The 21844-nt window shown below is 45.4% G+C and overlaps 7 protein-coding genes across 9 annotated transcripts; 3 read left to right on the forward strand and 4 right to left on the reverse strand.

Moving 5' to 3' along the window:
- Positions 1–118: 118 nt before the first annotated feature.
- Positions 119–2112, reverse strand: BDCG_05862 (4-coumarate-CoA ligase 2a; the record flags this gene model as incomplete). Its single annotated transcript, XM_045421559.1, has 5 exons — positions 119–466; positions 554–746; positions 821–1352; positions 1428–1976; positions 2031–2112. The coding sequence occupies 5 exons, from the start codon at positions 2110–2112 to the stop codon at positions 119–121; spliced, it is 1704 nt and encodes a 567-aa protein (XP_045277420.1).
- A 918-nt stretch (positions 2113–3030) lies between these two features.
- On the reverse strand, positions 3031–4584 carry BDCG_05863 (flap endonuclease 1; the record flags this gene model as incomplete). The annotated part of the gene is made up of 5 exons (XM_045421560.1): positions 3031–3552; positions 3633–4194; positions 4254–4258; positions 4365–4450; positions 4572–4584. 5 exons carry the CDS (start codon positions 4582–4584, stop codon positions 3031–3033), a joined length of 1188 nt encoding a protein of 395 aa, XP_045277421.1.
- Positions 4585–5661: 1077 nt separating this feature from the next.
- On the reverse strand, positions 5662–5851 carry BDCG_17212 (uncharacterized protein; the record flags this gene model as incomplete). The annotated part of the gene is made up of 1 exon (XM_045426356.1): positions 5662–5851. A coding segment is annotated over one exon (187 nt), but the record flags the coding sequence as incomplete, so codon positions are not given.
- Positions 5852–7852: 2001 nt separating this feature from the next.
- BDCG_05864 lies at positions 7853–8892 on the forward strand. Of its 2 annotated transcripts, XM_045421562.1 has the most exons (2): positions 7853–8606; positions 8709–8892. In XM_045421562.1, exon 1 carries the CDS (start codon positions 7938–7940, stop codon positions 8328–8330), a length of 393 nt encoding a protein of 130 aa, XP_045281432.1. In that variant the 5' UTR covers positions 7853–7937; the 3' UTR covers positions 8331–8606; positions 8709–8892. The 2 variants fall into 2 exon arrangements, with proteins under 2 accessions (XP_045281432.1, XP_045281431.1); XM_045421561.1 differs by having other exon boundaries at positions 7853–8892.
- A 1472-nt stretch (positions 8893–10364) lies between these two features.
- Positions 10365–12646, reverse strand: BDCG_17213 (the record flags this gene model as incomplete). Of its 2 annotated transcripts, XM_045426357.1 has the most annotated exons (5): positions 10365–10543; positions 10655–10720; positions 10834–10887; positions 11063–12339; positions 12425–12646. In XM_045426357.1, the coding sequence occupies 4 exons, from the start codon at positions 11162–11164 to the stop codon at positions 10523–10525; spliced, it is 243 nt and encodes an 80-aa protein (XP_045281433.1). In that variant the 3' UTR covers positions 10365–10522. The 2 variants fall into 2 exon arrangements, with proteins under 2 accessions (XP_045281433.1, XP_045281434.1); XM_045426358.1 differs by lacking the exons at positions 10365–10543; positions 12425–12646 and having other exon boundaries at positions 10699–10887; positions 11063–11164.
- Positions 12647–13495: 849 nt separating this feature from the next.
- BDCG_05865 (ubiquitin-conjugating enzyme E2-16 kDa) lies at positions 13496–18165 on the forward strand. The gene is made up of 7 exons (XM_045421563.1): positions 13496–15171; positions 15246–15694; positions 15799–15985; positions 16166–16211; positions 16424–16453; positions 16647–16830; positions 16904–18165. Exons 3-7 carry the CDS (start codon positions 15942–15944, stop codon positions 17041–17043), a joined length of 444 nt encoding a protein of 147 aa, XP_045277422.1. The 5' UTR covers positions 13496–15171; positions 15246–15694; positions 15799–15941; the 3' UTR covers positions 17044–18165.
- Positions 18166–18437: 272 nt separating this feature from the next.
- BDCG_05866 (ribosomal RNA small subunit methyltransferase NEP1) lies at positions 18438–21700 on the forward strand. Its single transcript, XM_045421564.1, has 3 exons — positions 18438–18805; positions 19336–19598; positions 19718–21700. Exons 1-3 carry the CDS (start codon positions 18769–18771, stop codon positions 20192–20194), a joined length of 777 nt encoding a protein of 258 aa, XP_045277423.1. The 5' UTR covers positions 18438–18768; the 3' UTR covers positions 20195–21700.
- Positions 21701–21844: the final 144 nt, after the last annotated feature.

The raw sequence follows: 21844 nt of genomic DNA on the forward strand, positions 1-21844 counted from the left end.
CTGAAGTTAAATTCATATATGTCTACATCTTCTTGAATCAAAACACTTTCCCGCCTCTCGACGGGTCCAATATCGATTACAGATCTATGTTACCACAATGACATAAAACACTGTTCAATCACAGCTTCAGACCCCCGTTCTTATCCAACCCCAACTCCGCTGTCGCCCGCTCCTTCAACTCTCTCCGTAGTAGCTTTCCAATCGCATTTTTTGGCAGTTCCTTCACAAACACCACACCCCCGCGCAGCTGCTTGTACGGTGACAGCCGGTCTTTGACAAAGTCCTTAACCGCTTGTTCACTTACACGAGCTGGGTCAGCAACAATGTATGCGCGGGGAATGTCAGAACCTGGGTCTTCTGGGCTGGGGACACCACAGACAGCAGCCTCTCTAATTTCCGGGTGAGTGATGAGGAGATTCTCAATTTCCGCGGGAGCGACCTGTAGGCCTTTATATTTAAGGAGTTCCTAAAGATCAAGGGATACAAGGTTAGATTTGGTTTAATGGGATTAGGAGAAGAGGACAAAGGCATGAATAAATAAACACGTAAATACCTTTTTCCTGTCGATGACGTAAAATTTGCCATTTCTTTGAATTCCGATGTCACCAGTGCAGAACCAGCCGTCGTGGAAAGTATCTTTCGTTGCTTGAGGATTGTTGTAATATCCTTGCGTAATCATTGGACCTCTAAGCAAGAACTCGCCTGGCTGCCCAGGCTCGACATCGTTATAGGACTCATCCACCATGCTAGAATAAAGAAGAAATGCTTAGACCTAGACACGAATGCCGGAATTCAAATATGAAAGTCGAGCGATAATTACCGTAGTTCAACATTGGGTATAATATACCCAATACATCCAGTGTAATCATCCACCCCCTTCGGCATCATTGTAACCGCGCCGGTAGTCTCACTCAGCCCCCAAGTTTGGCCAATTACAACTTGGCTGCCATCTCCAAGCTTCTTGCTCGCAGCTGTCTGTAGATCGCCATCCATGGGTGCCGCTCCCGTGGCAGCGCCAACAAGGTGGCTGAACTGATCTGTGACATCCGGGGATTTGGCGATTCGTAGATAAATCGAAGGCACCGTGTAGAACGATGTGATCTTATATTGTTTGGCAAGGCTCAACAGTTTCTTCCATTCATATTTGCCCATCCAGATAACAAGGCCGCCGGCGGAGAACGGACCTATCAGATACCCAAATACGCCTGCTATATGGCTGATCGGCAGATGGGCAAGAGTACGGACTGGGGGAATTTCTCTCCCGGCTTCCATTTCCTTTGCTGCCCAGGCTTTGCCCGAGACACTAACTAGGAAGGTCTCCGAAACCAAGTTCTTATGGGAAAGCATGACGCCTGGCATTTAATTGATCAGTAATTTGATCCACGTTTCGTTGGGCTGGAGGTAGACATGTCAAAAGGGAAATATACCTTTTGGAAGTCCGGTTGTGCCAGATGACCATAGGATCACGATAAGGCTCTTCTCCAAGGCCGTGGGATCCGTAATCCGCTGCCATGTCAATCTCTTGTCTGAAACAACGTTGATATTGCCTTCGAGAGAGCAAAACTTGAGAGATGGATTCGACTCTAATACCAACACCCGTTCTAGGGGTAGATTGCACTGCTTGGCAGCCTGCGAAACGAGCTCCTTCATCTCTTGGCCGCAGATTACCAAGTGGCTATTACCAATTGTAATCTGTCGTGCTAATTCCGCAACTGTCGACGATGGACTGGCTGCGGAGTACACCCCACCAGCAGCAATAGTACCATAGAAGGCGACTGACACAAAAGGTTGCCCATGGCTAATAACAGTTACGACATCCTTATTTGGTCCGTTAGCTCCAATGCCATAATTCGTTCGTAGACCGTGGGCGACACGCTCCGTTAGGTCGCGGAGATCTTTCTTGGTGATTATTTGGGAGGGAATTTCCGCATTAAGATGGAGGGGGGTTTCGTCTAATGTTGGACAGTGTTCGGATTCTTTGCGACAGTTAGAACATAGGCTTTAATATAAAACCCTAGGAAGAGCCTTACCGAATAGGAAAGTTAGCAAGTCGCATTTTGGCACTTCGACAAATCTGTTCGGGCCGTCGTGATAATATATCTTCTCTGGCATAGTATAAGGCTACTTGCTAGAAGTGGCAGATATCTCGGGGACAGATAGTAGAGAAATAAATGGTATGTCCTATAGTTTCACAAATATCTGTGCTGTACGTCTGGAAACTAAACAAAAGTGACTTCCAGGCGCTGCACTTCCATGCATTATATGAGGAGCACCAGTTCTGGCCCCACGGACCATTTACTGAGGAGACATTCTTCTTGCTTCACCGTATCCGAGGTTGGCATCATGGTAAAAGGTGGAGAAAAGAGCCAACCCAGCCACTCAATCGCCAGAGCCCCCTCAGAGAACTTGTTGCGCAAGACCTAGGTAGATAGCTCGCAAGACCTAGATAGATAGCTCGCAAGCTAGCTACATAGCCGTTGATATCGAAATTCTCGGCAGCGGGCAGCCGAAAGGGCCATTTCGGCTATGCGAGAGCAGTTTATTCCAGAGAAAGACATACATATGCAGTCAATGCTCAGACCATTATTAAATCAAACGGCAAAGACTCAAGAGCCGCAATGATCATCGAAACAGAGCACTTGGAGAAATGGATGATGGCGGACGCAGGCACATCGCCTCCTGTGCTGTTCGGGGAAGTGTTGCCGGCAGCTGCCAAGCCGTGCCTAAACTCAGCCGTTAGTCAGCAGATCGTTTCGGTCAAATTCTTCAGTCAAGAGATGGTACCAATTTGGGTATTTAACTTGACCGGCGCTAGATATGCTTGTAAGTTGTGCAGGAGAGGAGTTGACAATGTGTTCGTTCCGCCCGCCAGTTAAATGATAAAACTGATGATTAATAAAATTGGCCTCTAGTTAACTATCCAGGGCGGGGTAAAAGGGACTATACCGCTATGTTACAATCGTGACAAAATACTCCGGTACACATATAAAAAGAAAGGAAAGCGAAGAATAATATCCGAGCAAGCACAGATCACACAGCTCCTCTGGGTTTGGACTTCGCCTCCTTTTTGGCCTTTGCCTCCTCTTTCTTTTTCTTTTTCTGCAACTCCAGCTTTTCTTCATGCTTGCGCTTCAGAGTAGCTTTTTCCTGTTCAGTCTTCGCAATCGGCTTGAAAAACCCTTCCAGCCGAGATTGCTGCGCTGTTTTTAAGTTTTTCTGAAGCCGCGCCGCGCCGTTTCGTACTCGATCCTCGCTAAATGCTTTCTCTTCAACGAGGAATTTCACCAATCCTTCGACATCAGGCGCCTCCCACTTAAAATTGCAGTCGGGGTGGTCTGCTTTGCGGACATCCGGGTCAAAGAAGAGTTCTCGAGCATCTTTATATGGCCAGTCTTCGGGGATGGTATATTTTTTCTTCGGATCGGATTGGATGGCCTCTACGACCTTTTCCAAGGAGCCGTGGTCACGGATTAATTTTAGGGCGGTATTGGGGCCTACTTTGGGAATGGGATCAAGGTAGTCACAGCCAAGGAGAATGCAGAGGTCGACGAACTGAACGATTGAACGATTAGGAACTCAAAGGTAAAAATGTACGAGACGTATTGATTAGAGCTTTCATGGGATCAACTTACCTGCTTCCGATCCATATCCAAACCCTCTAGGACGCGATCCAGATGTATTTCTAGAATTGGTTCCTTCCGTTGCTCACTGAACGTCAGATGTCGTAGCAAGATTGGTGAATCAAAGCACAGTGTATCCATATCCTCTGACGCCGCCGCATAAACCTTTCCTGCTCTTGCAAGCACAGCACATTGCGCCTCCGCCTCAGTTGGGGCGTTGATGTAGGGTACACCCATAAGCTTCAATAACTTTTTACATTCCTCATTATGTTCGCGCGTTACTCTAACCGTTCGTCTCGAGAATTTTTCCACATCTTCTGCAGTGCCAACTTCCTTTGCCTCCTCATGTGCTTCTGCGGCCTCGGACTTGCGCATAAATCGTTTAGCCAGTTCTCCCGACTTGAGTTTTGGAGGGGCACCGTCGAATACATAAACAGGCTTAATACCATTCTCAACGATGCGGAGTGTGCGGTAGAACATGCCCATAAGATGTGAAGTTGTCTCACCGGTTTCGCTCATAAGCTGTTGGCCATCTGAGCGGACGGCGACGAGAAAACTGTAGATGCTCATGGAGCTGTGTATGCAACATTAGCTGTATACCCATGGACTAGAGGGAATTATTATGTGACATACGCATCCTACACGAAACGGAAGTAAGGATGGCAGTTAGCTTAGCTCGTTAAACACATACCATAAGGGTGATTACGCAACTTTTGAGGAAGATACAGGAGAGAAAGTACTTACAATTGCAACCTTCCGGCCGAAATGATTTTTTATTTCACCCGCTTTGACTGCATCGGGAGCATTCTCCTGTATTACTTGGTACAAATCTGGAAATGTTTTTTTACATAAAACATTAGAACATTCCTGTGGCCCACACTATGGCGAGCTGTTGCACCTGCATTTTTCTTTTGGAGGACAGATAGCAAAGAATCGACGGAGACAGCTTACGTTTAATTCCCATTTTCAATCGCGCAATGGGTTGCGGCGTGTGTATTTATTCGCCCTCTGGCAAGACCTGAGCCTCGAAGATTCTCGGGTTAAGATGTTATTCTTTAAGCCGCAATATGGATGTTCCACTAGGCGTCGGGTTAAGTTGATTATATACACAGTAAATGAGGCACAAAGAAAATAATCCGTATATATCCCGTGTGAGGATGTCATTTTATGTTGCGAGGTCGCGATTAATCCAAGGCGCGTGTAATTACACGTGACGACGTGATGTAACTAATAAGACCGAATTAGGATTGGCGTAGTTAACTAAAGCGCAAGCTTGTCGCGTCAGGCGCTTAAATGCACCAGCGACTTCCAATTCCTTCTCTTATCCGCTGTTTCCTGGCCCATTTCCCTCCCTGGCTGTGTGTGATCTGTCTGGCTCTTAACTAGAAAGCTCTATCGATTCCGCTGGATTCCATTTCATCGTGCTTCCAAGATCTCTGCGTGGTGATCTATAGTGGCGGTGGGGTGATATTCTTATTCCAAAGATTCCCATCGCATATGAGCGAAATACCCTGGATTCCAGGAAATGTCAGTTTAAGCCAAGCCAGGGGACCGCTCCAAGACCAAACCTCTGTGAGGCCAAACATGATACAACCATGAGCTGTTATGTGATGTTTACTATGATTGAATCTTTCTTGGCCGCTTGTTCACATCGAATGAGCACAAAAGGTCTAACTTGATGTCCTGAGGTGTTTTACAGAATCCACAGAAATATAATAGAAAACATTCAGTTCAAGAAGATTGTTCCTTTCTTTCCATTGTGACCAGAGGTTGAATCCAAGGACGCGTCATAGTTTTGAACTTTTTCTGGGATAATAGGCATCGCGCATCGCAGTTTGATCCGCTTTTTGATACTATGAAAAAACTGCTGAATACATATAGGGTGTGTTTTTAGCGCTAGCAGAAATACTCCCACCTTAAAATAGATAAGATTATAATCTCCGCTCTTAGTGTTATTAATCTTAGAAGAATCAATAATTTTTATTAGGTCTTACTGTATATATTCTCTTACTTCATTTTTATATTTTTCCCTTTTTTAATACTACTATTCACTCTGTTCGCCGCGGGAGCCTTCATCCACACCCACCGGAGCAAGGTGCATCGGTCTCGGCGCTGAGGCGGGAGGGGTGCCGCAGTTGAGAGTCATGGATGTGGGGTTTCCTTCAGCTAGTGTATTATTAGCTAGCATCTCCTTAGGAATTTGGCGAGAGTTAGGTGCGTCCCAGAACATAGATAGGGAGGTTCAGGATATGGGCAGACCAGTTTCAGGCCATCAAGGCCGTCATCAGTCTCCTAGGACCTGTCGTTAGCAATAATCGCTGGTCCAATAGGAAAGTTTTCCAGAAGAACCAGCAGCTGGAGGAATTCTTCAAAGCCACCATCCGAGCTAGTCATACAGGGCGGTGCTGGGCTAGCCCCTGTGGTCTCTCCTTCTAAGAGAGGCAACGCAGGCGGAAGAGCAGTGGAGTCTTGAGCATCGTAGGCGGAAGAAAGTGGTGAATTGAAGAGAGATGCGCCAGATCATGCGGAAGCTAAGCTCCCTGTGTGGGGTTCTCCGAAGATGGTGTACTGGATGGCAATGGCAATATCTGTCATGGTTGAGGTAGGAATTTAGGCACGGACGGATGGCGAAGCTGGCCGGGTGTCGGTGCTTGGGGGGTGAGAGAGTGCTAAAGGAAGGATCATGATGGTGTTTGGGGGTAGGAGAACGGCTGGAGGTTGAAGAGTTGAGGGATTTGTGCGAGGGGGGTGGTTTGGATTGAGGGAGTACCCATGGCCTAAAGGTCGCATGAAATGTAGAATTCATCTGGGTCTGTGATGGTTATATTTTCAAGGGAATGAAATCTGGAGATCAGGAAATGAGATCAAGGGGAGCATGTATGCATCGAGAAAATCATATCATGAGAGAGGCCCGTAATTCTAGATTCTAGAGGATCGCTCAACTTCTTTATGTTGCTCTTGGAGCATCAGCACACTCATTTCACAGCCTCCGCGGGAGGACTAAATGGAGAGAATCACTCCGTTCCCTGAGCCTCGCTCGAGGAATGTGCGCCCTAGGAGAACAGAAACCTTGGTGTAATGCGCCAATCAAACTCTACCATGACCTCTAAACCGGACATGCCGCACATGAAACCCTCCATCACTGCATCTGATAAAGCATTGAATCCGCCCGAGGCCATATCAAGAAGCGCAAGAGGAGAGAGGGATTGAAAGTTTTTGTTGTGCTTGTTGAGGGCATCGCAAGTAAGTGTATGTTGCTTGAAGGGCGAGCATCAAACATATGTTGGTGAAAATGCAGGATGACTTGTTGGGTCAGCCTTGCAGCAGTTGTTCTGAGCCAGAGCTCAGTCGGACAAATGCAGATTGGAATATTTTAAGCGCGGGGAAATTCAAAGCAGTTACCGAGGTAATCGTCTATCTACTTCCTGATGTATGTACGTACATGTACATGTACATGTACATGTACCGATGAGTATATACAGATAAAAATTTCCTGAAGTTCTGAATACCTTCGATTTAAATGTAAAAAGTTTCTATTTCAACATGTCGGCTCCGGATCATCATACTAAAAACCAATTTACGACATTCTGCCGCCGGCCCGACGCGGCTGAGGCAGCTTGCGCTTGTGGCGCATGACCTCAAAAGGGCTGAATATCTTCTGGTAATGAGAGGGTTTGATGGATCCGTTCCACTTCTAGTCCACTCGCTGAAAAGGAAATAACCTAGACAGTCCTTTTCGTTGATCCAGGGGTCGCTGTATGGGGGTTGGAGAATGTTATCGGTGAGGAGCTTGCAATGCACTTGTTCATGTACATACATCTAACATTATCGTTCTCATTTCACTTACCCTACTATAATATATTTAGTGCCTATAGGAGGTGATTTTATTGAGGTTGGTAGTGGCTTCTCCATAAGCTGCATGAGCATTTCATGCTGAAACTCCAAAATCCACGCGCAGGTGGTTTCACCTACCATCCCAACCACAACAGCAGCTAGACGGCTGTCAAAAAAGGGAGATGGCGGGTACATGATCATAATGCAGACAGGAGATGCTAGGAAACAGCGTGCCCATATCGAATCCAAGGGGCTGGGTAAAGTGATTTTTACGCACACGCACACGCGGACAGTATATCCATCCAATATCATCCCAAGGGAATAACCCTTAACTCATCTATCTATGATTTTTTTTTTTTTTTTTTTTTTTTTTTTTTTTTTTTTTAAGGGGGGGGGGGGGGGGGGGGGTGATACCGGAACTTGACTCCCACGAAGCCACACCCGCGAATCCAGAGCCAGTGACGTCGCGCTTCGCGCCGTGGCATGCCTGCGGCCCCGATTATGCCTCCTACTCAAAGGGGAATGAAGCGTACTGCAGACCTGCATCTGGCCGATGTCACCTGCCGTCTAGCACCGGGAGACGAGGACACAGACGCCGCATTGAAGCAGTGGGAGGAGACATTTGGAATCCCAGGGGGCCCTGGACACCTGCAATTCACGAATGCACGTATGCGCTTCTTGCCGGGGATGGAGGGGAAGAGTGAAGGATTCACGGATGTTTCCATAGCAGTACGCGGGGAGGAGAGGCACAAAGGCATATTCGATAGGGCGAGAGAAGTCGGCCTCCCTTCTGGGGATGGATGGGTTGAAATGCTTGGATGTCGGTGGCATTTTGTCTCGGCGAGTGGGACGAGGGAGGATGTGAGTAAGTTATAGAGGAACCTACAAAGGGCAATCAATGCCTCAATCTTTCGAGATAAGTCGTTTGTTCAGAGGAATACTTTCTTTTTTGATTCGGTGGGTCTGGATTAATATTTGGAACGATAAAAAACGGGAAAATGAGCCAAAAGTCCAGGGTCGCAGAATCGCAGAATCGCGAAACAGGGTTGATCAACCATCTTCTCCTGCAAACAGCAACGGCATTTGAACTTCATCCTTTTCGACCAAAAATTAGACAATGGGCAAGCAAGCTCATCTAATATGTTAAATATGGTAAGAGCGGCGTTTGATATTCCACCATAAAAAGAATGCTATTTGTGAATCCTCGACTGGTGATATCAAACATTTTACCTGCTGCTTGTTAACCGGAAACAGACGAACAGACAACAGACAAACAAACAAATCATCCAGCTCCTTCATAATCTTGAAGTATGGCCAACAGATGATAAATCACCTCGCTTCATGTTTCATTACAAGCGATTGGACAAGGCCGTCTATCGGACTGTACATAAAAAGAAGTTACTTAGTCTCTAATTCTATCTATTCTAGCTTTTTCTCGTCTCCTTCCCACCCGTCCTCTCTTACATCTAATTCCCTTGAAGCAAACGGGGAGAGCTGTCGTGGGGTGGGGCCAATTTCAGTAAGATGTATAGTTCCTTTATATATATATAATATATAAAGAGCTGACATCGCATTCAGATGACGGCCCAGATGTTGTTCACAGTCCACAGTTCTGTACACAGAGATGCTGTCAAGACACTTTCCCCGGCAGTTCTGGAAAACCAATGGACTTTCTTGCACAATCGCCGCATTCGTCCAGCTGACTGCGGACACCAGGATGGTTGTTAGGAAGGGGAGGAAGGGGAGGGGGCCTCTTTTCATTGCTTTGTTTGACTTTTGTACTCCATATTTGGCTATGGGACTGGGAAGCGAGGTCAGTACGCGGAAGTGGTAATCAGACAACTGCCACAGACAGATATTCCAAGCCGTAAGTTATATTATTATAAAGGAGGGAGTTGGGGTGGGCAAAACACTGCATATATTGTAAGTTAGTAGTAAGCCGAATCTGAGAGATGAAAGGCTGAGTTGGGGGGTCAGGGAGTGATGAACGGATTGTTCTGAGTCTCGTGGCACAGAGCATTGCAGCTCATTCATACATGAGATTGCCCATCATTATTAACCTCTGTGGAATAAATTTCCGAGATATGCTGTGTTCATTGCAGAAAGGCTAAGTTACCTAACTGTTTTGACAACGGGGATGCCGGGTCCGGTGGTACGGGTTATGGATATAGAACTAAGTTATTGGTTGATATACATAGTTACATCTCATTAGTTAAATGAAAAAGAATTCCAGAACATTGAGGGAAGGGGGAGATAGTTAACATACAACAATCAGGCGGTTCCTGTCTCCCAATATTCTATAGAATTAACGAAACAACAATTCTCCTATTCCCTTTTCTTTTGTCTCATCTCATTGCGCACCCGCTCATCAAGCAATAGCTTTCTCAAGATTATACACCCATACACTTTTGCCCGCAAGCGAAATATGTATCTCCATTAGAATGAAGAGCCAGATCTCATAGACCATACATCATGTTAATAGAAAAGGAAGGGGGGGGGGGGGGGGAGATAGAGAGATTTTATCCGCTGACATGTCTGCTGCATGTAATACATTAATACATAGTTAACATAAAAATATCCTCTGTTCTTCTTCTCCCCATGCCTGGAAAGTGAACCGCGTAGGCAAAAATGTATGTATATGTATAGAGTATGAGTGTATATCTCCATCCTCCAGCAGAAGCTCGCAGAAGCTCGCAGAATACCCAGGTTAATCCTCGAGTTAATTGTTCAAGGATCCCTCCCCCCCTGGAGTCCTGAATTCTTCTCAAGACTCCGCGAGCAACCAGAAGTATCGTATCGTTCAGACAAAACGTGCCCTCTCTGGATATTCATTTCTTTCATGGATGATCGATTGATCGTGGGATACCTCAATTCACCAATCCACCAAGTTGGTATCACTTGTTAAGAAAGAAAAAAAAAAAAAAAAGAAAAGAAAAAAAACTCAGCTCCACACTAGCTACCCAGCTCAGCCTTACACTAGCGTTTTGGAACAATTTGTTTCTGGTAGTTAGGTATAGAAATCAAGTACTCCATTCTCCATTCCTTTTTTTTTGTTTTAAATTTCATTTCTAGCTTCTAGCCGGCCATACCTTTTTTTAAAAAAAAAGAAACGGAGAAAGCCGTCAAGGTTAGCCCCTTTCCTTGGCCTCAAATCCAGCTGAAGTTTTTTGTGGGAGGAAGAATAATGGACAAACACATACAACTTCGCAGCGACGCTTTGCATCGTGGCAGTAAACCGCGATGGTCTTTAATTTTTGGTCCATGCCCTTTTTTCATGAGAAAAAAGGAAAAAAGAAAAAGACAGAAAGTTCAGCTTCAGGTTCGGTTTATTTTTTTCTTGAAGAAATGGGGTATGGTATTATGGTATGTCCGTCCTCACCTCTGCCTTCGCCTGACACTCTGGATCCGCCTGGCAGTCGATATCGGCTCGGCACTATGTTGGGGGGGAAAATGAATATTGTTAACATCATGACGAGGAAGGTAAGGTGAAGAAAGTAGATAATTTGGTTTGAAAAGGTGTAACTATATAGTTCACGTAGCAAAACGAAAAAAAAAAAAAAAACACAATAAATCACAATAAAACAAAATAAAATGCTGGAGGGACATACCTGATATCCCACTCTACACAGCTCGACCCTGGATCTCTGTGCAGCAGTTATTCCTGTGGCTGCCAGCACGAGGGCCAAGGTGAAGGCGACGTCGATCTTCATGTTGTTTGGGGAGGAAATTATTGGGGAACGGAACGGTGCGTGGTAAAGCAGGTGTGGGAAAACGGGCGCTGCAGGCGGTGATCGGCAGCGGAGAGGAGTTGAGAGCCAAATGTTTCATTCATGCAGCTTAGAATCGTTCGTAGGCCGGGAGAACGAAAGGGAATGAAAGAGGGAGGGAAAACGGGCAAATTAAATAAAAAAGGGATAGTTATGATATGGTCTGGGAGTTAGATATGTAAGATGGAATTTTTAGACGACGGGGGTTTGGGGGGTTGGACGGGGTCTGTTTCTTTATATAATTATGGACGGGGACCATTTTTTCCCGCTCAGACACGTTTTTGTTTTCCTTTCTTTAGTAGTAGTAGAGTAGTCTTGTTTCCTCTCACCAACTGCTGATGGGGAAATGAGAAAAGAAAAGAAAAACCTGGAGTCGGGGAAAACCTGGAGTGTTGTGGCTTGCATCGCGGAAACAAGTGTTCTGTTCTGTTTCTAAGTCCGTTCCTAGTAACATATTAGTTATTCTTCTTATTGCTTACGCCGCAACTATGCAGCGTACGCTGTAGTTATAGCGAGGGGAGAAACAGTAAGAGCCGTGCAGCTGTTAAGTTTTATTAACTAAATACTTGTCGCAATTGTTCGCGCGTATATTGCGATTTTCTAACCTCGTTTCCAAACCATCCACAGGTAACACAGATTTAATATTATTCACTTTGTTCATCCGGGCTGCGGCATGGAGAACAATAGGTAGTTGAGCGAGTCATCAAACGATGCATAGTTAGAACGACGATGCATAGTTAGTTAGTTCCCCGACGGAGGAGAAACAAGCACGCCCCCCCGTCCCCTTTTTTTGTTCAACAGACAAGGGGATTGATTTGATTCATTATTATTGAGTTTCGGAGAGATGATTCTCCACAGAACAAGTCTCACAAACATCGACTCCTGAATCCTGAATCCCGAACAGCGGCTGCTGCGCCCCGTTGCTCCTGGTTCTCATCGCAGGGTCGGTCAATGCTGCTGATTCCCGACTCCTGAGCCCTGAGCCCTGAGCCGCTGGCTGTTGTCGGAAACAAACTGTCTCGGCGCGGGCCAGAGGGGGGGGGGGGTCCGGCTGCTAGAGCTATTTAGCTGCTTGAAGAACTCTCTCTCGTTTGGCGTAAAAAAGATGACGACGTTGACTAGTTATTATTAGTTATCCGTATTTTCCGAGATAGTTCATTATTATTCAAAGCATGAAGGGGATGGACGACAATGATCGATCACCTCTTCCATTTTTTATATGGTAGTGTAGTTATATATACTCCGTACTCCGTACCTAAAGATATGCCTAGGTACTGCCTGTCAAGAACGTGGTGCTCCACCAACAGCACCAAGCTTGACCCGCGCCGGGGACATGGATAGCTACGCCCGTGGGATTTCCCCGAATCGCAGCTCGCAGATCACCGCTGTGATCAACACTGAAGAAACAGATACAATAAGAAAAAGTAATGGGAAGTCGGGGTTTTAATTTCCCCAACCAACAGAAGAATGCCGTACATACGCAGCGTAGTATGTACCGGATTTTTATTTTTATTTTTATTTTATTTTTTATTTTTTTTATTTTTTTTAGTAATCCCCGGAGATATGTAAAAAGCATTCCACGCTGTTAGGATTACCATCTTCTGCTCTCACATTTGACCGGCAGCCGAAAATGAAAATGCATGAGAAATATGAGAAATATGAGAAATATGAGAAAGAGGAATCTATCTATATATACATACTCTGCTAGATCTACACCGGTTCCATGGTTCTAGAAACCACGGCGGGAGCGCAACAAGTGTGATGTTTCGCCCATGGTAAAGAATCAAGAATGAACACCTTATTTCTTATTTTTCTCCAGAGAAGAAGATGCGATAAATAAAAATGAGGGGGATCAAGCAATTAATTAAGTTATATTCCGTACTGTGTATAAATAAAATAAAAAATAAAATAAAATAAAAAATAAAATAAAATACAATGCAGGTCTCACGCTTTCCACACTCTACAGAAATCTCGAATTGCGACTCACCTTCATTTCTCTTTGTTGAATTGAATCCCCTAACTATATATAACCTACCCTACCTACCTCAATCACAACGAGCAGCTAACATATTCGGCACTCTCAGAGATGCCTAGTTAGCTATTATTAAGCTTCCCATCATCCCAGGGCTGGATCTCCTCGATTTATTATTTTATCATAATACGAAATGTGCCGCACACGTACGCAGAGCATAAGTACATGTACTGTACAATAAAAGGGCGCAATCTGCATTCACTTCTACCATCTCAATATGCATAATGCGACTATGGCAAATGTTGGCATGATCTCTTCCCCCGACCAGCTTCCCTCGAAAAAGGTTAAAAAATAAAATAAATAAAAAATAAAAAAAAACCTTCGAACCGTCATATATAGCGAGATGAAGAAATAGACCGACCCGCACTGCTGCTCCTGCCAGGATCTCCTCCCGTGCCGATACGCGGATACTACCCAGTCACAAGAGGATTACAGCGTAAGTAAATATACTGCCTACAATCATCCCGATGCTTCTCCAGGCTTCTCGAGGCAACCTCTCCGCAAACTGTGGACCTGCGGATAGCAGCAGCAGAACTCTCACTTCGCATTCTCTCAACTGCTAGCAGCATCAGCCAGCCAGCTAGCTAGGCGGTGTTTCTGCCCTGCACAAGTTTGTACAGCACATTACATCTAGTGAATACTTGCTGGTGGAAAGGGTTTCCAAACCTGACCGTGGAAAATCAGTGGATGCAGCTTTGCTTTGCACGCCGAAGAAAGGAAACTCTCAAAGAGCTGCTTCTTTCCTGCGTGGGTGCCCCTTTTTATATTTTTGCGCAAGAGGGAAACTCGCCGAATGAGGGTCCCTTCTTTCACCTCGATATTTCTTTATTTTACATCTGTTTCCAGCTTCCGCTTTTCCGTTTCTCCCCCTTCGGTGAAAGAAGGTTCCTCAGGAACTTCCCAAGGATATATCTCAGAAGAGGAAAAAAGCAAGGGCTGAGGACAGGTGAACAGCTGTCTGTCTGTGCCTGCCACAACGAGGAAAAGAACATTTTGCAAAGCGATTGGACTAACTAGCCCACAGCAGCTGTCAAGTTCCTGTATATCGGAGAGGAAACAAACAAGTCACCTATTCGGCCAAATCAAATTCCTACTATGCCTCTGCCTCTATAGGGTCCAAAAGGTCACCACGGCTTCACATACTGAACATTCTATTTTGCGAACAAACGTCGCCTAAGCCTTGGGATTGTTCTTGATGATTGGGGGTTTTTTCATAGCCCGGCCTTGATGAATGTTCTGTCCGCCTGGTTGTATAAGATCTCATGCCCACTGCCCCTTTTCCGCTTCCTACGCGGTGGGTGGTGGTGCCGGTGCAGGCTACCTGATGATCGATAACAGGGTAACAAACAGGCTTTAATTTGACCGGCCAGGCAATGGACAAGGAGTTGGATGAGAGCCTTGTGCGCGTTGCCTGTGCGTGTGCCTGTACCTGACTTGAGACTTCTCTCGTATGTAGGCAGCTCGATGAATCCTCTGTCTGTCTAGCAACCTAAACTGCGGATGGATGAACCATGATCAGCGTCGTATCGTCAATAAATCGTGTAATGGTCCTGAAACAATAATGGGTCGTGTTCCGTAGTGGAAGGAAGGCGGGGGAAGAAAAGAGAGGGAAGTTGGTTGGCTGTGCCTGACTGGCTCAGCCCTGTTGCAAGTCCGTAAGTTCGTTACAGAGTAACTAGTTACAGCCTATGTAATTTATAGATACCAAGACCTTCCCCAAGGTACCTACAGAAAAGAAAAACATCCCTGGCTTCCCCCATGCTTACGACGGGAATCCGTAGCCGACGACGATATATGTAGCTACTGTACACTTAATAATATTGTCCCAAGATTCCGATTCCGACATGCTTTCACTTTAGCTGTCCATTGGAATGGATTTCGTCATGTATCGGGTGTTTTGTGTCAGGTGCGGTACCTGGTAAGTAAAATACGGTACAGTATCGGTATACCAGTTACGTTACACGGAACCTGACTCATCCTTCCTCCTCAAAGGGAACAGTGGCAAGAGTGGCTCCTGAAACACACAGCGGTGATTGGCTGCATCCTGGATTAATATTTCTCCGGTTCCTGTTTGCCCCTCAGTGCGAAGGGAGGCGGGGGGAATAAAATACCGCTGACTAAAGTGGGCGTATTGTCGTTACCCTGATATACCATACCATACCTCGCTCTTCCCTTTCCCCTTCGCGGCGGTGTCTGATGACTGAACTGACTTGACTGACTTGACAGGTTTGATCGTTCGTTCTCAGGCTTCTTCTTCCATTGTTTTCTGTTTTCTTTCTCTTCCTTTTTTCTCCCCCACCAAACAGACATCGTCCCATCACCGCCGCCGCCATTCAAGACATAACGACATCTTCATAGACTTTCTATCCCTATAGCTCCTGTCTTCCTGTCTTCCTGTCACTGCTGTTTCAAAAAACAACAAAAAAAGAACTCTTGTGAAGGTATATTAACCCCCCACCCCACCTCTTCTCAGGCCCTGGCTCTCTCTCGCAGAGTCTGCCCAACCACCACCACCGCTAACTTGCCGCCCATATATCCTTGACAGACAAATCCCTCTCGAAAACCAACCCAAAAAGAACTCCCAGCACACGACCCCACCACGCTCCTACTGCTCGTTTTCCTTCAGATCCTTCTCTTTCTTTCTCTCCTTAACTTCCTTATCTCACATACCATACCTCTTCTCTCGAAATGGCCCTCAAGAGAATTAATAAAGAACTCTCAGACTTGGGACGGTGAGTCTTCCCTCCTTGGCCATACCCTTTTGATGGTTCTCCCTTCGGCGGGCGGCACAAACGCCCACCCCCACCATCGCCACTGAGCAGGGCGCTGCCTCCTGGTTTCGCTCACTCTACGCCTGCGAAACATTCCATGATTCAACTGGAGATATTCATTACTAACTGATATCGATATAGCGATCCCCCATCGTCTTGTTCTGCTGGTCCCGTTGGAGATGACTTGGTACGCTCTCCCCCCCTTCCCCCCCCCCCGGTTTGGCTCTATACGCCGCCCTGCGTCACGTCGCTAGGTTAGATCTACATAAGTCTGGTCGGGTTATACAAGGCTCGTGTTGGAAGGAACATCCAAACTCGAGCGGCGTAGCGTGTAGCGTGTCTAGTTGCTGTACCTTGAGAAGGGGACATGGACTGACTTGGTTGCTTGTAACAATATAGTTTCACTGGCAAGCTACGATCATGGGTCCTGTAAGTTATCACTTTGCTTTTATAAAAGAGACATGATCCCCTACCCTTTCCCTGCCTTATCTGCCACCGGAAGGGCAAAATTCCACCCTTGCTTGGAAAATGGATTGCAGCCTTCTACCCCTAACGTATTGTTGCGTGTAGACAAGAGAGAGACTATGGCTGACATTTCATTTTTTTTTGGGGACGATAATAGGGTGATAGCCCATACTCCGGTGGTGTCTTCTTCCTAGCCATACATTTCCCTACCGACTATCCCTTTAAGCCACCCAAGGTCAACTTCACTACGCTCATCTACCACCCAAACATCAACTCAAACGGAAGCATTTGCCTGGACATTCTCAGAGACCAATGGAGTCCTGCCCTGACCATATCGAAAGGTTTGTTTTGGCCGTTCCGCTTCTCCATCTATTAGCTCTATTTATTTTACTGACATGGGTGTTCCTTCTCAAGTTCTACTTTCCATCTGCTCTATGCTCACAGACCCCAACCCGGATGATCCATTGGTACCAGAAATTGCCCATGTTTACAAGACCGACCGTCCGCGGTATGAAGCGACAGCCCGCGAATGGACCCGGAAGTACGCTATTTGATGAATGAATTAAATGCCACGGCAAACACGTGCACATGCTGCCCAATGTTCCTCTAACCACGAATTTCTTTTTTTTTTTTTTTTATTATGTTACTTTTAACGTTCCCCCTTACCTACCCTACCCCTTTGAACGTACGAGAAGATAATCCTTACTTGCTTGCTGCCACGGGATAGATAATTCTCCTTTGTTTGCTTTGCTCTGTGTTGGTTTGGTTGATTTTTGGCCGGGCTGGAGAAGGAGAGGGAATCGATCGATCGATTTGTTGTAATTGGGCCGGTATATCAACCATTTCAATCAGGGACGACAAAGGAGCGAGAGGAAAATGATAAATATTGATGGACAGAGAAAGCTGGAAGACAAGAAACATAAAAAACAGAAAAAAAAAAGAGAGAGAGAGAGAGCGATCAACCCCCGATCAATATCATGTGAATATATTTTCCAAGCAAGTGTATCTTTTTTTCTCTTTTTCATATTTGCCGAGAACAATCATAGGAAGAGAAAAAAAACATCGAAGAGAAGATACGCGGGGTTACCGAGCTAAAATGTCGTTCTTTCGTTTCTTCCCTCCTTTTTCTTCCTTTTTTTTTGTTTGTTCTCGGACGGACCTGGTCAACTGAGCTGAACGTCAGTGGGAGCCAGATTCAGGGGAATGGGAAAGGAAAGAAAAAGGATCCTTAGGATCAGGAAGCGGAATAGCAGGGGCGAGGGGGAAAGCATTGGGTTGTTGGCATTCATCATTCATCCATGGATAATGTGTTCGTGCTTGCTCGTTGCAAAATCTCCCGCTTTACATAGTTTGTGATTCACATCTGTTCGCGCGCTCTCTCTCTCTCTCACACTCTCTCTCTCTCTCTACCATTTTTTTTTTCTTTTTTTTTTTTTTTTTTCTTTTGTTTAAAGCAACTCATTATCATGCTTCGGCTTCGGTGTGTTTTTTTCGTCTCTTTTCTGTTTTGTTTTGTTTTGCTCTTTTTTAAGCAGCGGGGATGGGATGTGGGATTGGATGAGATGGTTCAGAGATGTAGTTAGTTTGGGGATGGAAATATAATTGGCAGCGGAGTGTCTTGATATAATTTTTTTTTCTTTACTTTTTTAGGGATGATGATGATGATGATGATGATGTGTTTTAGAAAAATAAATAAGCATACATATGTTTATATGATGACTGGTTGTGAAAGAATAGTCTGTTTCAGGTGGTTAGACAGCGGTGAGAGTGGAAATACATACAGAGTTACACTCACTCACTCACTCAGAGAAATGAGTAACTAACAGTATGAAGTATTTACGTTTTTTTTTTTTTTTTTTTTTTTTTTGAATGGAGTTGAATTATTTAGGGCGGTACTCTGTAGTTCTTCTTACTCTGCGTACGGAGTACAAAGGTCGACAATGGCAGTTTGTTGTTGAGTTAAATAACTTGACTATATTCCACTCCGTCTTAAATATTTAAATATTTCCCTCCTCTTCCTCTCCTCTCCAACTCCTCCTCTCCAACTCACTCGCTCACTCGCTCTCACTCTCACGCCCATTATTGGCTTCTCACACCGTCTTATCCTGATCGCTCTATTCTTTCAATTGCTTCCCCCCTCTATCCTATCTGTCTCTCTCTTCTCTTCCTCCCCGACTGCTTTCCTGTGCGATTGACTCATCGCGCAAACAACATCTCCCATCCCATCATATTCCTCCCGCACCTAACAGTCTCCTCCTCCTCCCTCCTCTACCAACAGAATGTCCAATCCGGCTGAGGGCAAAAGAAAGCGGCCCAGTAAGTCAATTTATTTTTATTTTACTTTCTTCTTCGTTGCATCTCTTCTGTTTGCGCGCCTGCCCGACAGAGAAAAGATACGGCGGCGTTGTCTGCCTCCAGTTAGTCGTTGTTGGGCACAAAGCGGCTTTCTTTTTTTTTTTTTTCCTTCCCTTTCAGCTTTCTGCCACCGCACCCAAGAGAGGAGACAGTGGAACCCAACACTGTAACAGGGTCAGGGGATATTGAATACCGCTACCTTCCCCTAATTGGCACTACTGCACAGCGACGCAAGATCAAAGGGAGAAAGGATGAATGAATCCTGGTCGCCCCTCAGAGTTTCTAGCGGAGCTTTTTGGCCTCGTTTCCTTTTCTTGAGCTGGTGGCAGAATCCCTTTTGGCTTCCGTCTCGATACCATACCCCGCTCTGCAATTCTTTCCCCTGCGCGCAACGGAGAGGAAGAAAGCGAAACGAAAAAGAAAAGATAAACGAAGAAAAAAGAAATGCGAAATGATGACCGCTAACCGGAGCACCATCTTTGGCTTTTCAGGAACCCAATCCTGCCCTCCCCCCGAACTCCCCCAGCTGGTCGCTGAACAGCATGTCCCCATCGCCTCCCACGACAAGGAAACCAAGCGGCTGATTGTTGTCCTCTCCAACGCGAGTCTGGAAACATACCGCGCCTCGTCGGGGGGGAGAAACGCCAATGGCAGAGAAGAGAAATACTCGCTACTCAACAGCGATGAACACATTGGCGTTATGCGAAAGATGAATCGGGATATCAGTGATGCGCGCCCGGATATCACTCATCAGGTTTGGAATTACCCCATATATATATATATATATATATATATATACACGCCACGGCCACTTTTTCTTTTTTTTTTTTTTATCAACCTGCCGCGAGCTTAACAATTGTATACATATTATAGTGTCTCCTCACCCTCCTCGACTCCCCCATCAACAAAGCAGGAAAACTGCAAATCTACATCCACACCGCCAAGGGCGTCCTCATCGAAGTCAGCCCAACCGTACGCATCCCACGAACTTTCAAGCGATTTGCCGGCCTGATGGTCCAGCTGCTCCACCGCCTGTCCATCCGCTCCACCAACTCGCAAGAAAAGCTTCTGAAGGTGATCAAGAACCCCATCACAGACCACCTGCCGCCCAACTGTCGAAAAGTGACGCTGAGTTTTGATGCACCCGTCGTCCGCGTCAATGATTATATCGAATCGCTAGGGCCCAAGGAGAGTATTTGCGTCTTCGTTGGCGCGATGGCAAAGGGCCGCGATGACTTTGCTGATGGCTTTAAGGATGATACCATTAGTATCAGCAACTATAGTCTCAGTGCCAGTGTTGCGTGTAGCAAGTTCTGTCATGCGGCGGAGGATGTGTGGGATATCGTATAGCCGGCTACGTGAAATGGGATTGGCCCAGTTTATTTTTGGGAAGGGTATATGTATAAGCGGACACGGTGAAAATTACCCTTTCAGGGCCTTTCTAGAAGTGAGGTTTGTTGTGTGAGGTAATGAGAGGGGTTTGGAAGGTTTTCCTTTTGTTTTTTCCCTTCCTAGATATTACTGACACCGGCCGGTTCGATGGTCCTCCCTCTCTGGTCTTTACCCTACAGCATTTTCCCATTTCAAACACAAAAACCCCGAATTCGAAGCAGACGAACGGGGACTATTGGGACTAACAGTTAAACCACATCCCAACCGGACCTCCAAGCCAACAACAACAACAACTGCCCAAAAAAAAAAAAAAAAAAAAAAAAAAAAAAAAAAAAAGAGGGGAAATAAGAAAGGGAAGAAAAGCAACAAAAAATGAAACCAGTCGAAACGAGAGGCCAGCCACGATCACAACATCCACGCTTGTCCTCGCGGAGACTGCCCAAAGGAAACAAAAAATTAAAAAAACTTTGCCCTTCCCTCTTCTTCCTTTTCTTAGTCTTCTCCTCAGTCACATCACATCACATCGCATCGCATCACATCATATTCACAACAAGCATTTTGTGCTCGCGAACGGATACGTCAAAAGCATGTCGCAACCAGAAGCCATTCTCATTTTCATTTCCCTTTTCCATTTTTTCCATTTTGTCTAGTTAATATATTCACCATACAATTTTCTCTTTCTTTTTTTTGCATATGCATTGAGAGCCTATGCTTGGATATCGTTCTGTTTTTACAACAAAACAGGGGCGGTTCAACAGCCTCAACGCGCGCGGGAGGAGTTTTTGGGTTTCTTTTTTATCTCTTTTTCATTTTCTCAGTTGTTTGCATTTTCTTTTGAATCTTTTCCTGTTCATTTTTCCCTGTGGGTATAAAACCATTTTTTCGTCCGGGGCTCACCTGCTCACATCCGCCTATTTCATTTCTTACCAAGCTCACCCGGGGTGGCCCGGTTTTCTAACTTTCGCAAACGAAAACAAGTACACAACCAAACACGGCTGATATAGGGAAAAGAGAGAGAGGAAAAGAAAAGCGCCCCTGGATATATCCCTACACCTGACCGGGGGCTTCTTTCCGCACTTCTATATCTCAGGGTAAAAAAAAAGAGAAAAAGCTTTCAATTGTCTTATATTTGTAACCCTTATATTTGCCCCTGTCGATATATCTTGTATTACTTTCTTCCTGTCTCCCTTCCCCTTCTTTTTCTTTTTTTCGAGATGTGGAAATTTGGCACTTCAACTTGCCTCCACTGGCCGGGATTTGCTGCTGGCATTTGGTTTGGTTTGGATTGGTGATACATGTCTATATACTATATATATATATATATATATATATATATATATATACCCTCAACATGGCATGGGAACGATGGATGAATGGATGGATGACGCTGATGGGCTTACTAACTAGAATCGGACTTGATATATATATATCTATGTTGGAAAAATGCATTTCTTTTTTTGCCAACTCTTCCCTCTTCTTCCTTGTTAGTAGTCTCAGGGTTAAGAAAGTATCCTATTATTGTTTAAGACTCTAGCATGGAACTGCTGGATAAGGACGTGGATTGGAACTTATCCTGGTCTTCTTAAGCTCCGAATAACGCGGTCAATG

This window comes from Blastomyces dermatitidis (genome assembly GCF_000003525.1).
Source record: "Blastomyces dermatitidis ER-3 genomic scaffold supercont1.6, whole genome shotgun sequence".
NCBI lineage: Eukaryota > Fungi > Ascomycota > Eurotiomycetes > Onygenales > Ajellomycetaceae > Blastomyces > Blastomyces dermatitidis.

Coding starts and splice junctions, on each gene's coding strand:
- BDCG_05864 (XM_045421561.1), top strand. CDS start 7,938: ATGCCTGCGGCCCCGATTATGCCTCCTACTCAAAGGGGAATGAAGCGT.
- BDCG_05865 (XM_045421563.1), top strand. CDS start 15,942: ATGGCCCTCAAGAGAATTAATAAAGAACTCTCAGACTTGGGACG. Junction 16,454..16,646: donor AAGCTACGATCATGGGTCCT/GTAAGTTATCAC, acceptor GGACGATAATAG/GGTGATAGCCCATACTCCGG. Junction 16,831..16,903: donor TGCCCTGACCATATCGAAAG/GTTTGTTTTGGC, acceptor TTCCTTCTCAAG/TTCTACTTTCCATCTGCTCT.
- BDCG_05866 (XM_045421564.1), top strand. CDS start 18,769: ATGTCCAATCCGGCTGAGGGCAAAAGAAAGCGGCCCA. Junction 18,806..19,335: donor GGGCAAAAGAAAGCGGCCCA/GTAAGTCAATTT, acceptor TTGGCTTTTCAG/GAACCCAATCCTGCCCTCCC. Junction 19,599..19,717: donor GCCCGGATATCACTCATCAG/GTTTGGAATTAC, acceptor TACATATTATAG/TGTCTCCTCACCCTCCTCGA.